The sequence below is a fragment of the Budorcas taxicolor genome, chromosome 7 (assembly GCF_023091745.1).
Source record: "Budorcas taxicolor isolate Tak-1 chromosome 7, Takin1.1, whole genome shotgun sequence".
NCBI lineage: Eukaryota > Metazoa > Chordata > Mammalia > Artiodactyla > Bovidae > Budorcas > Budorcas taxicolor.
Genome location: NC_068916.1, coordinates 7808625 through 7827531, shown reverse-complemented (window position 1 = coordinate 7827531; position 18907 = coordinate 7808625). Strand labels below are relative to the sequence as shown.

Below are 18907 nucleotides of genomic sequence, written 5' to 3'. Positions count from 1 at the left end.
GGGAACTTGCCAGGCGAGTTTTTGTCAGAGAGGAGAGGCCAGGAAGGACTGAGCTGAGAGATGGCTGTGGCCCCCGGACTTGAGGGTTGAGAGGCTGGTAGGGAGGGATACGGCCTGGGATGTGGACAGACTCCAGTGGTGTCGCTCTGCGGGAGCCACGAACCTGAAGTCAGGGTCACGTTGAGGACAGACGAGACTCCTTGGCCTTTCTGGCTTCAGGAGAGCCCGTGGATCCAGGCCGTGGGCCTGAGGCTCTGTCCGGAGGTGGGTGTCAGTGTTGCCCCCGCCCCTGCCCTGCACCCCCTCTGACGGTGCCACTCCTCCCTTCCAGCTCCAGGACGTGCGCCCCGAGCCCGGGAGGCATGCTGAGGCCAGGCTGCCGGCAGGATGAGTGTGAACGAGGCGGGCAGCGCCGGCCGCCGGGGGCAGGCGTCTTACCACCTGCACATCTACCCGCAGCTGGCCACCAGCGAGAGCCAGGCCCCACCCCTGGCCTCATGCCGCGTGCCGGCCACCAAGGACAGCACCACGTCCGACGTCATCCAGGACGCCATCGCCCGCCTGCAGCTGGACGGCAGCAAGCGCTACGTGCTGGTGGAGGTCAAGGAGACGGGTGGGGAGGAGTGGGTGCTGGACGCCAGCGACTCGCCCGTGCACCGCGTGCTGCTGTGGCCGCGGCGGGCGCACGACGAGCACCCGCGGGAGGACGGCTACTACTTCCTGCTGCAGGAGCGCGACCCCGACGGCACCATCAAGTACTTGCACATGCAGCTTGCGTCCCAGGCCACGGCCACTCGGCGCCTGGTGGAGCGCGGCCTCCTGCCCCGGCCGCAGGCAGACTTTGACGACCTGTGCAACCTCCCCGAGCTGACGGAGGAGAACCTCCTGAAGAACCTCAGGCACCGCTTCCTGCAGCGGAAGATCTACACGTACGCCGGCAGCATCCTTGTAGCCGTCAACCCCTTCAAGTTCCTCCCCATCTACAACCCGAAGTACGTGAAGATGTACGAGAACCAGCAGCTGGGCAAGCTGGAGCCTCACGTGTTCGCGCTGGCCGACGTGGCCTACTACTCCATGCTCCGGAAGCACGTCAACCAGTGCATCGTCATCTCGGGCGAGAGCGGCTCGGGCAAGACGCAGAGCACCAACTTCCTGATCCACTGCCTCACCGCCCTGAGCCAGAAGGGCTACGCCAGCGGTGTCGAGAGGACCATCCTCGGCGCTGGCCCCGTGCTGGAGGTGAGTGGGGGCCGGTCGGCGGGAGGGGGCCTTCACGTGCAGACTCCATGCTCGTTCAGATACAGCGCGGCAGCGGCCATGGAGAAGGCAGTTACGGTCACAATTCCTCAGAAATAGGAGGTTCAGCGTGCCCCGGGCAGGGCCACACGGGGAGGCACCGGGGTCCGTCGGAAGCAGCGAGAGCCAGGGGAGGGTGCAGGCAGGAGTCTGTGTCGTGGTTTTCATGGAAAAGGTCCGGTGAGTCAGGGCAAGCAGGCTTAGGAGAGGCTGGTGTGGATAATTTCGGAGTTTGGGGGCGTAAGGACTGGCCTAGTTGAATGGTCTCCCCTGGGGTGATTCAGGGCCTGGGGAGAGCAGCCTTGAGGGTGAAAACATAAAAACAGAGGTAGCAGGGGGATGATGTGGGCTCTGAAATGGTTGGTTTATGTTTGGAAGGCATGCTCGTAGGAGGGTCCTTTCTTCTCTCTAGGAATCCCCGTGGGGTCAGCCAGGCCCCAGGTGTCAAAGCCCCAGATATAGAAAATAACAAGTCCTGATGGATGCCTCAGGGTCCTCAGTGTACTCCTGATGTCTGGAGGGGTGGCACTCTGCACGCTGCATCCCAGAAGGAAAAGGGTGGCGTGTCCAAACTGAAAAGTTTGTGGCAGAGTATTTCTGGTGGGGGTGGGGCTGTGGGGTAGAAAGAAGCCAGCGAGGTGAGGGCAGGCCTGGTGGCTGGGGACCAACTAGAGGAGGGGGCCACCTGGCACCCCAGCCTCCTGCGCCTTTTCCAGCGTCCGCATAGGCCAGATGCCGCAGGAGTCATGGCTGTGTCGCTGTGGATGAGCCTTCTGGACACGGGGGCCGTGGGAGTGGTCCCAGTGGCCCTCACCCTCGGGGTCTTCGGACAAGATGCTGCCATATCGCAGAACGTAGCTTAACCGTCGTCTCCTGGTGAGAGCCAGGGCCACATGGGGGCCCGGGGGCGTGCACCTCTGGGTTTGGGGTCTAAGACCCTGCTTTCTTTCTTTCTAATAAGATTTTACAACGATTAAATAATTTCAAGTATGAAACTTAACCTTAAATAGTTAAATTTTACTAAATATAGCAACATTTTGGGTTGACCCAAAAGTTCATTTGGGTTTTTCTGACGTTACAGGAAAAAAACCAACAGATCGTGCTGTGTCTTTGAGCAGTTTCAGGTTTATAGAAATACTGAACAGGTGGTCCAGAGAGTTGCCGTATTCTCCCGCCAGCCCCCAACACACACACACTTCCCCCTGTCATTAGTGTGTTGTGTTGGCCTGATGTATTTGTTTGCTACTGGTGAGCCAATATTGACGCAGTATTATTAACTACAGTCCACGGAGGGCATTAGGGTCCAGCCAGCACTGCACATGCTGCGAGTTTGGACGGATGCACAGGTCATGTGTCCACCATGAGGATCACACAGAGTAGCTACACTACCTTAGAAGTCCTCGTGTCCTGCCCGTTCATCCCCCAGCCTCCCTTCAGCTCCTGGAAACCACTGAGCCTGTTACCGCCTCCGTGTGTGTGTGTGTGAACACCTAGTCATATCTGACTCTTTGTGACCCCAGGGACTGTAACCCACAGGCTCCTGGGTCCAGGGCATTCTCCAGGCAAGAGTACTGAATTGGGTTGCCATCTCCTACTCCAGGGGGTCTTCCCGAGCGAGGGGTTGAGCCCGCGTCTTTTGTGTCTCCTGCATTGGCAGGGGGCTTCTTTACCACTGCACCACCTGGGAAGCCCCACCGTCTGCACAGTTTCGCCTTTTCCAGGCTGCTGGATGGCTGGAATCACACCGTTTGTCGTCTTTTCAGCCCAGCGTCGCTTGCCTAGGACTACATGCTGGTCCTCTGCATCTTTGCTCGGTTCGAGACCTCATGTCTCCATGTTGCTGAGTGGCAACCCCTGGGTGTGCCACAGTCCATCCACAGAACCCTAGACCCCCGCCCACCCCGAAGCCTTGACCTCTGGCTTCTAAGTAGCCAGAATTCAGTGAAATCCCATCTAGACTGTGCCTGCTGAGTACGTTTCAGTTCCTCTTCCTCTCTGACGATCTCTGAGATCATCAACCAGAAACTAGCCGGGGCTGTCCAGCCGGGCCCCATGCCAGCACACATGGCCTGTTTCTGTCTTCTCCTATGCACGTAACGTAAAGATTCCTTGGTGGTTGTTGTTTGTTTTTTTTTGCACAAGCGTGTTTTAAAAACTCCCAAGTGATCTGGCCGCAAAATAGACATTTTTCTCTTCAATACCGTGTTCCCTGCGTGCGTTCCCTCCTCTCATCCATTCCTTCCGCAAACACGTCACGTGCAGGCGCTGTTTTCGGCACTGGGCTGTGCAGTGGCCAAAACCGACACAAAGGCCTGCCCACAGGGAGCTGCGGGCTAGTGGCAAGGAGGCAGGCGGAGAGAGAAACAGTGGGCCTCGAGTGTGAGCTATGAGCCAGTAAGAACGAGTAGGCAATCCAATGGTTAAGATCTGTGCTTCCAGCGTAGGGGGCATGGGTTCAGCCCTTGGTTGGGAAGCTAAGATCCCGCATGCTGCATGGCATAGCCAAAAGCAAGCAAACGAGAAAGAAGAGAGAGTGAAGTGAGTCGGAAAAGGAAAAGCAGATGTTGTGCATTAACACCTGTCTATGGAGTCTGGAAAGACAGTGCTGAGGAGCCTGTTTGCAGGGCAGCAGTGGAGACGCAGACCGAGAACAGACTTGTGGACACAGTGGGGATGGAGAGAGTGGGACGAGTCGGGAGAGCAGCACTGAAACATATGTATTACCGTATGCAAAACAGGCTGTGGGAATTTGCTGCAGGACCCAGGGAGCTCAGCGCAGGGAGCTCGGCGCGGTGCTCTGTGACCGCCTAGAGGAGCGGGAGGTGGGAGGGAGGTTCAAGAGGGAGAGGACATATATATACCTGTAGCTGATTCGTGTTGACGGATGGCAGAAACCAGCACAATATCCTAAAGCAATTATTCTCCAATTACAAAGAGACAAGTTTTTTTAAAAAAAGAACAGTGATGGGCTCAAGGAAGTGGGTAGGGAAACGAGGCGAGAAGGTGATGTGAGCCAGGCCTGGAAGGAGAACACAGCCAGAGCAAAGCCCGAGAGGCTTGGACCATGCCTGGCGTGTGGAAGGAAAGTCGAGTCCTGGAGGGCATGGGAAGGGGTCAGAGTGGAGTGAGAAGGGGCAGAGCAGGAGGCAGTGGGGACAGGGAGGTGACAGGTCATTCAAGGGCTTGCAGGATTGTGGGGTGGGTCCCGTGTCTTATGGGAGCTATGGAGGGTATCCTAGCTTCAAAAAAAAAATTTACTTCATTGTGCCACTCATGACGTGGGCTCCTGGTTCCCCGACCATGGATTGAACCCCGCATTGCGGTGCAGAGTCTCAACCACTGGGCCCCACTGTCCTCACAGCAGTGGCCGGATAAAATGGGGACGGCAACAAGAGAGCAGACCCAGCATTTCCTGAGCGTGGTGATTTGCCAAGTGGACCATTCACCCCTCACAGAACCAGGCGGGCGAAGGGCGGGCCACACCAAGGTGTGATGAGGATGCCAAGCCCCAGGTTCAGTGCAGCACGGCCGGGGAGCAGGATGGCTCAGCCTCCTTGCTAGATGAGAAGCATCTCGGGCACCAGAATGAGGTTCCTAGCACCGCAAAACACAGGCTCGTTGGCATCAAAAAGAGGAATTCCCTCCCTCCAACAGTTCCGGAGGCCTGGAATCTGAAGCTAGGTGTGGGCAGAGCCTCGCTCCCTCCAAAGGCTCTAGGAAAGGACGCTTCCGGGGCTCCGGGCAGGCGCTCCTGGGCTCGTGGCCACATCGCTATAATCCCGGTCTCTGTCATCACGCCGCCTTCTCTTCCCCTAAAGACACCAGTCACTGGGTTTAGGACCGGCCCCGGTCCAGGATGACCTCATCCTAACTAATTACGTCAGCAGAGACCCGTTTCCATATAAGGCCACATTCACAGGTTCCGGTGTCAAGATGATATATACAAGCCTTCTGTGGGGGGACACAAGTCAGTCCACAGCAATGCCTTGCCAAGTGACAGCTGACTGTGTCACATGCCGTCCTCCCCAGGGGTCATCCTGAGGACCCCTCCTTCCTCTGCTGGCCTCCATGCTCCTCCCCTGCTGTTGCCCCAGAGGGTTCTGGCCCTTTCTTTGAGGGCTGTTAGTCACCTCCATGGCGGGTGTCTGCAGCCTGGTGAGTCAGATGCCTCTGACCTCGCCCGGCTGCGTCCCTCGAGCCTTGAGAGTGTGAGCCAGAGAGGCTAAGTTTCTCCAGGGGTTTTAGGAGGGAGGAGCCCATGCCAGCTTCCAAAACAGGCTTGAGCCAAAGGCACGTCACGGCCGTAAGTGTGCTTCCTGAGGCGACCATCTGGAAAGGGAGAAGGTGGTTTTAGTGTCGAGCTGAGCTGTGCAGCCAGAGGACCGCTGACATCTCAGGCCGGGTCACTCCAGGCGTGGGGCCATCCTGTGCGTTGCAGGGTGCTGAGCTGTACCCCTGGCCTCCAGCCACCTGATGCCAATAGCACCCCATCCCCCCAGTGGCGACAACCGCAAAATGTCCCGGCATCACCAAGTGTCTCCTCTGGGTGAGAATAGCTGCCTTAATCACAGCTGGTGGTCCCACGAGACGCAGGCACTGTTCGTTTCAAGTGCTGATGGCTTAGAATTGTCCCTCAGTCCATCCCGACCATCCTGGGCTAACTTGAGAGTTAACGTTTTCCCCACTGCGATATTCGATGTGTAGTTTTGCTCCTTTGTTCTTGGCCGTGCCTGGTCTCTATTGCCGCTCAGGCTTTCCTCTAGTTGCAGTGAGCAGAGGCTGCTCTCTAGCTGTGGTATGCAGGCTCCTCACTGCGGCGGCTTCTTTGCTTGTGGAGCTTGGGCTCCAGGGTGCAGCGGATTCCGTAGCTGTGGTACCTGGGCTCAGCAGTTGCGGCTCCCAGCCTCCCAGCACAGTTTCAGTAGCTGTGGCACACAGGTGTAGTTGCTCCGAGGCCTGTGAAATCCTCCCGGATCAGGGGTTGAACCCATGTTTCCTGCTTCGGGAGGCAGATTCTCTACCACTGAGCCAGCAGGGAAGCCTGAGAGTTACTTGCTAATAACAGGAATAATTAGCTGTCAAGCCTTCGGGCCCCCAGGGTGTCAGGCTTCAGGTGCCACCATCGTCATCACCTCTCTGAGGACTCACAGCAGCTCTGCTCATTTTAAAGACCAGAAAACAGCCCCAGAGAGGCGTGCTGCTGTGTAAACGTCCCGGGGCTGCCATCCCAGGGCACTGTACTCGGGACAGAGTTGGAGGTGGGGCCCTTAAAACAACAGGAACGTCTTTTCTCGCATTTCTCGGGGCTAGACGTCTGAAATCAAGGTCTGGACAGGATGGACTGCTCCTGAAGGCCCCCATGGAGAGTCCTTCCCACATCTCTCTCCTGGTTTCTGGTGGCCGCCTCCCCATCTGTCTCTATCCTGAATCTCCTTTCTCTCTCTCTCTCTCTCTTTTTTTTGTTAACAAGTATTAATTTTTTTTATTTTAATTTTTAAAGTTTAACTGTGTGAGGTTTTTAGTGAGAGGGTAACTACCTTACAATATTGTGTTGGCTTCTGCCGTCCGTCAACGTGAGTCAGCCATAGGCATGCAGGTCCCCTCCCTCCCCATCCCACCCCTCTAGGCTGTCACGGAGCCCTGTCTCTGGGTTCCCTGAGCCATACAGCAAGCCCCCACTGGCTCTCTGGTTTGCGTATGGTAGTGTGTATGTTCCCACGCCACTCTCTCAAGTCGCCCTACCCTCTCCTCCCCCCGCTGTGTCCACAAGTCTGTTCTTTATGTCTGTGTGTCCTTTGCTGTGCTGCAGATAGGATCATCAGTACTCTCTTTCTAGATTCCATATGTATGCATTAATAGACGACATTTGTGTTTCTCTTTCTGACTTACTTCATTCTGTATAATAGGCACTAGGTTCATCCACCTCATTGGAACTGACTCAGATACATTCGTTTTTATGGCTAAGTGACACTCCATTGGATATATGTCCCGCAGCTTCTGAAACTATGGAATGCTTCACGAATTCACATGTCATCCTCGCACAGGAGCCATGCTGGCCTCTGCGTCGTCACAGCTGCAACATATGTGATGCGGAGGCAGGCACGCTCCTTTCTCTTACAAGGGCACTGCCTCATTGGGTTTAGGGCCTCCCCTAAACCCAAGACAAGCTCACCTCCAGATCCTTCCCTTAATTCCATCTGCTGTTTAGTCGCTCAGTTTTTTGTCCGTCTCTTGTGCCCACACGGACGGTAGCCCTCAAGGCACCTCTGTCCATGGGATTCTCCAGGCACGAACTCTGGAGGCGGTTGCCTTGCCCTTCTCTAGGGGATCTTCCTGACCCAGGGATTGAACCTGTGTCTCCTGCATTGGCAGGTGGATTCTTTACCACTGGGCCACCAGGGAAGCCCATTAATTCCATCTGCAGAGACCCTATTTCCAAAGAAGGTCCCACTCCCAGGCTCCAGGGATAAGGAGTTGGGCATATCTTTCTGAGGAATACGAGTCCACCCAGTACAGTCTGGGTGCCCCAGGCCACACCACAGGCAGCCACAGCGGGACCACACTTAACACCCACCCTGAGCCTGGGTGCCCTTCTGCATCTTTGTGAAAAAGATTTCCTCTCTCAGCTTGGCTGGGGCCACAGAAAGCCGACTGGGACTTTTTGTCAGCTCCCTGAAAGGAGAAGTGGAGTTGTTTCGAGGTTTGGGTGTCGCTGGGCGCCCCCGCGGGCGCAGGCTGCAAACTTGCTCTGCAGTTCTGACCAGAAAACAGGAAGGGGGCCGCATGGAAAGCCGGTTGCAATCAGCTGGTCTGCCTGCCCGCCACAGCTAACTGTCACTGTCACCATTTCACACGGTGTCGCTCAGCTGCCCTGCGGCCGCCCCGTGAGCCACCCCCGGAAACACGGCGTTCACGCAGGGCTGCTGTTCCAGCTCAGAAACGCTGAAGGTGCAGAAGACGGGCTAGCCGGGCCGTGCAGCCGGGGGCCGCGGCCCACGCCGTACGCCCTCTAAGAGCCTGGCGACTCGGTGACACAGCCCTGGCACTGGCCGCACAGCCCACCCGGGATGTGCCCTCTGCCTTGGCATCGGGGCTGCAGTTGGGGGCGGTGCTCAGGCTCGAGTTCTCTCTGTCCCTACTGAACTGTAACACTCGCCACTAATATTCGCCAGCGCGCATGGGGTTTTAATTTCGAAAGCAGAAATGAAACGAGGATCCTTGCCGGCTAGACTCTTTTCCCAAACGGCCAGAAGCTGGGATTTCAGCGCCTCCATGTAGCCACCGTGGCCTGGCCCACACAGAGAAGGAAGGCTGGGAGATGGCCCCCCAAGCTGTTGGGTACACCTGGGGAGGCCAGTGACAGGACAGTGGGGCTCTCGGAGCTTTCTCCTGCCCCTGAGCCCCCCACCCCGGGGACCCTAAAAGAGCATGTCCTGGGACTGCGCCAGCCTGGGTCCTGAGCACCAACCTCCACTGAGGGCCCCACAGACCCAAAATCACCTGACCCCAGACTCCTCCAGCCTCCCTCCTACCCACCCATCAGCCACTGTTGGTCTGTCCCCTGGCAGCACCTGCCAGCTACCTGGGCATGTCATCCTGAATCAACATGCCGCCCATCATTCACCTTGACCTTTCCTCATACGGATACCTGCACAAACCATGTCCTTCCCTCCCGCAGGGCAAGGATGGGCCAGTCCTTGCCCATCATTGGGGGCACATGGGCAGAGCCACTCAGCTGGAATGATAGAAGGTTCCAGAGCCAGGGGTGTACCTCTGTGCTTAGGTTTTTCTGTTTGAGAGCTTTGTTAAGATATAATTCGCGCATTTCCAGTGACCAGCTCAGTGTTTGTTTAGCATGTTCCCAGTGTTGTGCCCCCTTCACCTCTAGTACCAGAACATTTCTGTCACCCCAGAGGAAACCCCATCAGCAATCACTCCCCATTCCCCCGCCTCCAGCCCCTGGCAACCACTGATCTGCTTTCTGGCCCCGCGAGTGTGCCTGTTCTGGGCGTTTCTGGACGTTTCATGGGGCCATGCAAGTTGTGGTCTCTGTGTCTGAGTCCTTGCACTCAGCTTAGTTCTTCCCAGCTTTATCTGTGCTTCACTGGCGGCTCCGACGGTAAGGAATCCACCTGTGATGCAGGAGACGCGGGTTCAATCCCTGGGTCAGAACGATCCCCTGGAGGAGGGCACTCCAGTGCTCTTGCCTGGAGAGTCCCATGGACAGAGGAGCCTGGTGGCCTGCAGTCCATGGGGCTCACGGGAAGGCAGACACGCCTGAGCAGCAAATGCGCGCACGTCCTTGCTGCGGCGTGTGTCAGTGCCTCATCCCTTTCTCTGGCTGAGCAATAGTCTGCTCTGCAGATAAGACCACATTTGTCTATCTTTCACCAGCTCTCTCAGCACTTCACTCCTTTGTCTGACTCTGCAGCTGAGTTTTCTCCTGGGCCCTGGGTCCCCTCCCTGCCCCAGCCAGGCCAGCATCCCCCTCCACCCATAACAGGAGGGCAGAGGGTACTGGGCAGACATGGAGGTGGTCCCACTGGAGACTCTCGGGGTTGACTGAGCCAAGCCCGGGAGGAGAGCGGAGCCCTGGCCAGCAGCCTGCTGCAGGTATGCAGGCCTCGGGGGCGTGCTGAGGGCTGGATGGGCACCAGCAGACACACCTAGGACGGCACCCATCTGCATGGGCCTGCCACATCTGCTAAGAGCCTGGTGGCCAGAAGGCATCTGGCATTTGGGAGCAGTGGGGAGTGAACGCGTGGGGCAGGCCACCAGGGGCCTCAGAAAGCAGGCCAGGTTCTTGAGCCGAGGCATCTGATCAAAGTAGACAGTCCAAGGGCAGGAAGAGACAGGGTCGGAGATGGCTGTGTGTGCTGCCTGTGGCTTCTCCCAGAATGCTGGTGAGGACTGTGGTCTGGGGGGCGGGCTTCATCCAAGGGATGTGCCAGGAACATAGAGCGCCCTGGACCCCAGTGCTTGTCGGGCCTTAGAGGTTGTCCAGTCACGTGGGGACCTGCAGCAAGCTGGGGCACCTCCTGGTCTTGCTTGTTAGCTACAGGAGGAGGTGAGTCTGCCAGGAAGACTAAATGTTGAGAAAGGGGCATGTGGCCACGGACAGATCTCTGGGGACCATTCTGGGGGCATGGGCCACAGCATAGAGGACACTCGGGATCGGGACAGAAGGAGGGAAATCACTGGTGTCGTGCACTGTGCAACCCCCCTGCCAAACCCACAAAGGGGCCAGGGCATTCAAAGCCAAAGGAGTGTCAGGGCTGGGAGCCTTTATCTGGTGTGTGTCTTTCTGTCTCCAGGATCATAGGAACGCAGAGGCCAGATTGTGTCTCCTGTATGTACAAAGGCATTTGGGGGTGTTTCCGTGATCTGCTGATGGGGAGCGTCAGATGTCAGCAGGCAGCTAACTGGGTGGGGAGATGGTGGAATTAGGCTTGGGAGAGTCTAGGGCAGCAATCTGGGGCACTCCAGGGCGAGATGTGCCAGCCAGACGTCCCCTGACCCCACCCAGTGGTCAAGGCTCGGCTGGCCTAAGGCTGGCCTTGAGGCTAGGTGGCTAGAATGTCAGTGATGTGAACATCAGGGTGGGAAGAAGGGGAGTGAGAGCCAGGCCAGGGTGGACACCCAGGAAGGTGGGCATAACAGGGAGACAGGCAGGGGCGGGGGGCAGGGGGGACTGTGAGGCCAGGAGGCTGAGCCACTCAAGAGCCTGCGAGGGAGGCCCCGGCAGGGTGGCCCCTGGAAGCAGGCAATAGGATGTCTGGCAGCTTCTGTCCCCCAGCGTGGCCTCCCCAGGATGTTGAAAGAAGTCACCAAGGGGTCCCTGGGTTGGCAGAGCAGGCTGAGGGAGGGCAGGAGCAGAAGCCACTACCGAGGGTCAGGGGGGACGGCAGCAGGGCCTGTCCCACAGAGGATGAGAGGGTGAAGGAGGCCTCGTGCGGAATCAGCCTCACGCCTCACAGATGGAAACACCTGGGGACCTAGGCTCCACGTCTGAACCGTTGACATCGGGGATGGGGACCATCCCCGTGCACTGTCAGCTGTTGAGCAGCATCCCTGGCCTGATGCCAGTGGCACTCCCTCCCTCGGTCAGGCGGTCATAAACGTCCCCAGACATCACCAAGTGTCCCCTGAGGGGCAGAATCTCCCCAGTTGAGAAGTTGTAGGCGGACTGCGGGCAAAGATTGATTTCAGGGTTAACAGATGTCCGGTGCCCAGATGGGTTGAGATTTGGGGGGGCTCCGTGACATTGTGCCGTTATGGTTATACGTCACCCCAACTCTGTTCAGTTCTGTCTCGTCCGTCCCCTCAGCGCGGGGCGGGTGGCAGGCGGAGATGCTGTTTCCGGCTGGCGATCTGCTTCGTTCCTGGGAACAGGCGGCTGGTGCTGCTTCCCGCCCTGTGGCCAGCCACAACCAGGAGAACTGCCCACCCATCAGCAGAAACCTCGTTTCTTTCTCTTTTTTGTGTGGCCACATTGGGTCTTCACTGCTGCACGCGCACGGGCTTTCTCTAGCTGAGGCAGGCGGGGGCTACTCTGTAGCCGCAGTGCACAGGCTTCTCATTGCAGTGGCTTCTTGTCGCAGAGCATGTGCTCAGTAGCTGTGGCGCACGGGCTTAGTTGCTTTGAGGCACGTGGGATCTTCCCGGACCAGGGATCGAACCCATGTCCCTTGCATTTGCAGGCTGATTCTTAACCACTGGGCCACCAGGGCAGTCCCTCCTCCCATCTTCGTTACCAACAGCAAAGCTCATTCGGATACAAGGGTTGGGTTTTCCATCCAAGTTTGTGCTTAGGGCAGTCTTCAAATGTTATTTGAAAAGCTGCTCGTCAATGCAAAAAAAGAAAAAATGCAGTCACCCATGTGGTGACCCCCCAGAGCTGAGAAGTCACACGCTCCCTGCAGGGTTTCTTGCAGGCAACTGTCATGAAAGGACTTCGGCAGATTTCTGGTGCGTTTCACGCTAGTTTCTCTGCACTGGAATTTCATCACCCGCTCCCATCCCTGTCCTCCTGGGGGTAACTTTCTGAACTTCACAGGAGGCGCTGACTGTGGTTCACCTCTTCTTTAAGCAACTCCCCAGCAGGAAACAAACCAAGACCGCCGTGGTGGTTTTCGCTGCCGGAGAGCACGCAAGGTTATCTGCACCGCCACGCCCCCCACCGCTTGGCAGAATTGTGACATATTTTATTGTAGCTTTTGGTTTCACCTCGTGTACTTGGCTGTTTTCATATATTGCTTCAGTTTTTTAGTATCATTTTCCTATCTTTCATTTCACTGGAGGATTTCCAGCCACACCCTGGGCCCTGAGGCCACCTGCATCCTGCCTGCAGGGCAACATAATCTGCCAGGCACAGTGGGATGAAGACAGCAAGCAAGACCCCAGTGCTTCCCAGCCCTGCCCTTCCCCCACACCAGCCCCTGGACCCTCCACAAGCTGCTGGGAGAGCCAGCGTGAACTCACTGAGGCTGGCGGGCCAGGCCAGCGGCGTACACTGAGGGCCACAGCACCCCTGGAGGAAGCTAGCCTCGGGGTGCCAGATGTGTGCCCAGAAGGAGGCCCTGGAGTTCACGGCACGCGGATAGTTCAGCCAGAGAGATGAGCCTGGGGACAAGCTTCTCGTCGCCCGGGCTTGGGGGTGGATGTGTTCCCAGCCCTGGTGCTTAGTACGTATCAGCAGGCGTGGGTGTTCCCAGCTCACCACAAGGATGTCACAAGATGTGGAAGATGGCGGGAGCCGCGTTGAGGAACCTCTTGATTGGAAGGAGGGATCCGAGGCAGCGTGACAGCCTGCAGACTGCCCAGCTGAGAAGTAAGGCCACACCAGAGCAGGAGGGGGTACAGAAAGATGAGGGGTTGTCTTTGGGGGTGTGGAGAGGATCAGGGTGCCCTACAGCTGTGATTGCCTGTGCCTTTTTGTCAGGGGGCCCCTGGAAGTGTCAGGGAGGGGACAGCCACCTGGAAGACACAGTCCACAGGCACTCTCTGCCGCTCCCATGCCTGGCAGACCTGCAAGGCTGCCTCTCTGGCTTGCTGCCTGAGAGTGCAGAGCCCTGATGCCTTGCAGTCATCTGAGGCTATTTTAGACCAAAGTGAAAGTTATATTTTGGGGAACATTGCGTCTAAGAGAAGAGTGAAATTATGGGTGTATTTTAAGCACCCAGAAAGGCCTCCTTGGAATTTGCAAAAAGAGTTGATTAAAAGGCGAAGCATAGCTCCGGGCCTGGGACACCCCTGCCACAGCCACAGCCCTTTCCGAACGTTCTGGGCACTTTGCTATACCAGGGCTGGTGGAGTTGGGTAGTGGGGGTGGGGGGGGGGGGGGTGGGGCGCAGTGAGAGTGTCTGCCCACCGTCCATCAGCCCATCAGCTACATCTGCCTTGCTCTTTGGGGCAGGGATGCGGCCAGGCATCAGGCAGCCACAGGGCCTGGCAGCCGATTTCTTTCCTGGTGATTATCCAGGATGGAGCAGCTCCAGGGCTCTGTCCCCAGCATCACTGGGTGGTTTCCTTCTGAAAGTCTGCTTCTGTGTCATTCAGCCACTGCTGGCCGCAGCCAGCCCCCAAGGCCAGGCCCAGCAACACCTCAGTTACCTGAGGCCCATGGAAGTGACCTGTCTTTTGGAAAGGCCAGGAGGTCAAGCTCAAGGCTCTCGGTCCACCACCCAGCCACTGATCAGTCCTCTGACCCCAGCTCATAACTTGACCAGCTCCTCCTGGGTGGAGGGGGAAATGGCCACCCTCTGGCAATGCTCAGGTGCCTGGGCTCAAAGTCTTCCATGGTCTGAGCTGCCAGGAAATGTTCAATGTAATCCTCACCCGTTTACGGAGAGTAAGTCACAGCCACCTATGAGAATTTACAAAGTTCTACTTAGCCCTTCCTGAGGGTCCAGGGATCTCTAGGGCAGCCGATTTTTTTAAATTGAAGTTTGCCTGGTGGCTCAGATGGTGTAAAGATTCTGCCTGCAATGCAGGAGACCTGGGTTTAAACCCTGGGTCGAGAGGATCCCCTGGAGAGGGGAATGACAACCCACTTTAGTATTCTCGCCTGGAGAATCCCGTGGACAGAGGAGCCTGGCAGGCCACAGCCCATGGGGTCACAAAGAGTCAGACATGACTGAGTGACTAACACTTTCACTTTCTTTCATAGTTAATTTAGTTAATCTCTGCTGGGACAGCAAAGTGACTCAGTTGTACACATATAGACTTTTTTTTTTTAACTGAAGGATAATTACCTTACAGAATTTTGTTGTCTTCTGCCAAACATCAACAAGAATCAGCCATAGGTACACATATGTCCCCTCCCTCTTGAACCTCCCCCCATCCCCCTCCCCATCCCACCTCTCTAGGTTGATACAGAGCCCCTGTTTGATTTCCCTGAGTCATACAGCAAATTCCCATTGGCGCTCTGTTTTACATATGCTAACGTAAATTTCCATGTTACTCTCTCCAGACATCTTACCCTCTCCTTTTCTTTTTTAAAAAATTTATTTTCGGTTGCACTGGGTCTTCATTGCTGCACCCGCGCTTTTCTCTGGTTGTGGCGAGTGGGAGCTACTCTTCGTTCGGAGCGCAGGCTCTGGGAGCGTGGGCTCAGTGGTGGCTGCGCACGGGCTTGGTTTTTAATATCCTGTTCTGTTCCAGTTCATCACAGGCTGTTGAATATGGTTCCCTGTGCTTTACAGTAGGACCTCGTTGTTTATCTGTTGTATGTATAGTAGTTTATATCTGCTAATTCCAAACTCCCAGTCCTGCCCTCCCCCACCCCACACGCCCCTGGGCAAGCACAAGTCTGTTCCCTGTGTCTGTGAATCTGTCTGCATTCTGTAGATCGATTCATTGGTGCCATATTTTAGATTCCACATATAAGTGATATCATATGGTCTTTCCCTTTCGGGCTTACTTCATTCAGTATGCTCATCTCTAGTCGAGTCCATGTTGCTGCATACGGCATTAAGTCGTCTGTTTCTGCGGCTGCGTAGTGTTCCGTGGTGTATCTGCACCGCATCTCCTTGTCCAGTCATCTGTCGGTGGGCATGTAGGTTGTTTCCATGTCTTCGCTGTTGTGAATAGTGCTGCTGTGAACATAGGGGTGCATGTATCTTTTTGAATTAGAGTTTTGTCCAGGGATATGCAGAGCAGCCAGTTTTTTAATTTCTTAGCAGAGTCGAAGGCTCATTTCTCAGCCAAGGCTGATTCTACCACCAGGGGACATTTGGAAACATCTGGAAGTTTTTTCTCTTTAATATTTATTTATTTGGCCGCATCAGGTCTTAGTTTTGGCACACAGGATCAGTTGCTCTTCTCATGTAGGATCTTAGTTCCCTGACCAGGGATCGAACCTGAGTTTCCCACATTGCAAAGCAGAGTCTTAACCACTGGACCACCAGGGAAGTCCCTGGAGATGTTCTTTTGTTGACCAAAGGTGCTGCTGAACATCCTACGATTCACAGAACAGCCCTTCTGTGAAGAATGATATGTCCCCGAAAGCATGTATCAGCCGAGGCCAAGACACCTGCTCAAGCTTAGGGGCCTTTAGGATGTGCAGTTGAAAATCAGGCCTGGGGTTCTGGACAGGGTCTTTCAGGGGGCCATGTGGATCCAAGAGCCACTGCCTGCACAGAGCTGCTTGATGGAGGTATCAGTGTTGGTGAGGGTGTGGGGGCGGAGGAGGAGTGGGGAGAGACGGTGACAAGGACGCACAGCCCTGGAGGAGCGTCTCCACTTCTGCCATAGAGCCTGGACCAGTTCCCCCTCAGCACGTGACTGCACGCCTCCCCACAGAATCGGCCACCTCCAGGGCCTCTGGGAAAGAGCTGACTCTGTCCAGAAGCCCAGCTCGGCTGCATAGGTGCCATGTGGCCTACAGCCTGCTGCTCTCCCCTGCCCAGGGCCTTTGCACATGCCCTACCCTCCTGCACCATCATCTGGCTAGGTCTGTCCCCCAGGCTTCCTGGGAGAGGCAGAGGAGAGCTCCAGAAGGTCCCGAGGCCAAGCAGGGTCTTTGCCCAGCACCAGCACAGTGCGACTCCCAGCCCCACACCCTGAGGCTCTGAGAGGCCCTCCAGTGCTCGGGGCCCATTCACTTCCTGCAGCAGCCCCAGATTTCAGCTGTGGCAGAGCAGGGAGGAAGCAAGCACAGTGATGCGGTCATGGCAGTGCTGAGGCTGAGGGGACACCTCGTGGGGATCCAAGCCCTCCTGTGCATGGGTGGCCTTCGACACCCGTTCCAGAGCTGCCCCTTAAAGGAGATGGGAGGGACTTCACTGGTGGTCCAGTGGTTAAGAACCTGCATTCTTAACCTGTGTTAAGTTTTGATACCTGGTTGGGGAACTAAAATCCCATGTGCCGCGGAGCAGCTGAGCCCGCACACCATAACTACAAGCCAGTGAAGCCAATTAAATATTTGAAAAAAATTTTAAAAAGATGGGAGACACTGGGGAGAGGCCTCCATGAGAGAAGCGAAGGCTGGAGCAGGCCTGTGATGAAAGATCAGAGGGAGGATTGCACCAATCCAAAAAAAGAGGTGACTAGAAGCACTTTATCCCAGAGCACAGGGGACACTGGAGGGCCTTGGTTGCAGTGGTCCTCCTGGACTCCGGTTAGCGCCAGCCGTGGCCCCCCCCCCAGACCCAAGGAAGACGGAGAGACCCACCAAGGCAGGCCTGGCTGTTACTCCTGCTGCCCCTTTCCAGAGCAGAGTGGACACAGTGGAGATTGCTCAGCCGTGAAGAGGAATGCCAACTCAGTGCACGTGAGTTTGAGCAAGCTCCAGGAGATGGTGAAGAACAGGGAAGCCTGGCGTGCTGCAGTCCTCAGGGTCGCAAAGAGTCAGACACGACTGAGTGACTGGACAACAGCAACCGAAGAGGAATGCAACCCTGACCCATGCTACAGGGTGGACGACAGCATCGTGCTGAGCGGGAGAAGCCAGACGCACAGGGCCACGCACTTCCGGCCCCGTCGACATGAAGTGTCCACGACAGGCAGGTCCAAGGAGGCAGCGAGCAGATGAGCGGTCGCCCGGGGCCGGGGCAGTGGGCAAGGTTTCCTGTGGGGTAATGAAGCGCTCTGGGACGCGATAGAGGTGACGGCTGCCTGACGCAGCAAACCTGCCAGGTGCCACCAAGCCATACATTAAAGCGGTACGTTAACATTTACCACAATTGAAACCCTGAATATTCGTTGGAAGGACTGAAGCTTAAATATTTTGGCCACTTTATGTGAAGAGCCGACTCACTGGAAAAGACCCTGCTGCTGGGAAAGATCGAGGGCAGAAGAGGGTGACAGGATGAGATGGTTGGATGGCATCACTGACTCAATGGACGTGAGTTTGAGCAGACTCTAGGAGATGGTAGGACAGGGAAGCCTGGTGGGCTACAGTCCACGGGGTGGCAAAGAGTCAGACACGACTGGGCGACAACAAACACGTCTGGAACGCTCCCCGTCAGGTCCCACCATGGGCTTCTGGTGGCTCAGTGGAAAAGAAGCCATCCGCCAATGCAGGAGACGTGGGAGACACAGGTTCACTCCCTAGGTTGGGAAGACTCCCTGTAAAAGGAAATGGCAGCCCACTCCAGTATTCTCGCCTGGGAAAGCCCATGGACAGAGGAGCCTGGCGGCTACAATCCATGGGGTCACAAGAATCGGACATGACTGGGCAACTAATTAACAACAGGTCCCGCCACATCAGCCTCTTGGAATCCTTCCCATCGATCTCGAAGTTAGCAGGCAGAAGTGCAGCCGTCCCAGATCCGGTCCTGTTGGCTCTGGCCTCTGGAGTGGCCCCCAGGGCACCCGAGCTCCATCTTCCCGGGGCCCCACGCAAGCTGCCGATACCAGCAACAGGACACAGGACCGGCTTGAGGTTAGACCTGAGCCCCTTTAGGTAAAATTTCTCCCGCAAGTGTAGAAGTGCTCCAAAATGTTTCATCTAGCCACTTATCTTTAACATCACCATTTCCACCCAAAGAACGTTTCATTTCTACGTGAATTGGCGAAACCCTCCCCCAAGACTGAAAGATCATAAAATCGGCCAGAGCATGTTCGCAGTGGCTGTTCCTGTGGAATGTCTCCTGGATTCAGCAGTTTACACTTAAGCCCTGGTATAGTAGTTTACCCCAGGGGTGTGTAAACTGGTTCGTAAAAGGCCACATTAATTAGCATTTCCAGATTTCACAGCCGCTCAGTCTGTTTCGCAACTACTTAGCTTGCAGCTACTCACCCTGCATCACAGAGCGAAAGCAGCCGCAGACAGGATAAAATGAACGGTGGGGCCGTCTGTCAATAAAACGTCATTTACAGAAACAGGCAGTGGGAGAGAAGCATCGAAGATACCCATATTGGGGGCTTGCCCAGTGGCTAAGACTCCAGGCTCCCAGTGCAGGGGGCCTTTGTTCAATCCCTGGTTGGGGGACTAAAGATCCCACATACCGCAAGAAGATCTGGTGCAGCCAAATAAAATAAATACTTTTTTAAAAAAAAGAACAGATACCCAGATTGAAGGACATCCCAAAGTATACTCACCCCATCCTCCTTAAAACTGTTAAGGTCTCAAAAATAAGCCTGAGATACTTGATATGGGGGGGCTGAA

General features: G+C 56.1%; 1 protein-coding gene across 2 annotated transcripts in view; it reads left to right on the top strand.

The window, feature by feature from the left end:
• MYO9B (myosin IXB) overlaps positions 1-18907 on the top strand; it is a 107506-nt gene that overhangs the window by 18576 nt on the left and 70023 nt on the right. For both annotated transcript variants that reach the window (XM_052642840.1, XM_052642839.1), the window contains exon 2: positions 332-1239. In XM_052642840.1, the coding sequence (XP_052498800.1) occupies positions 388-1239 (852 nt within the window). In that variant the 5' untranslated portion in view covers positions 332-387. The remainder of the gene's footprint in view (positions 1-331; positions 1240-18907) is intronic.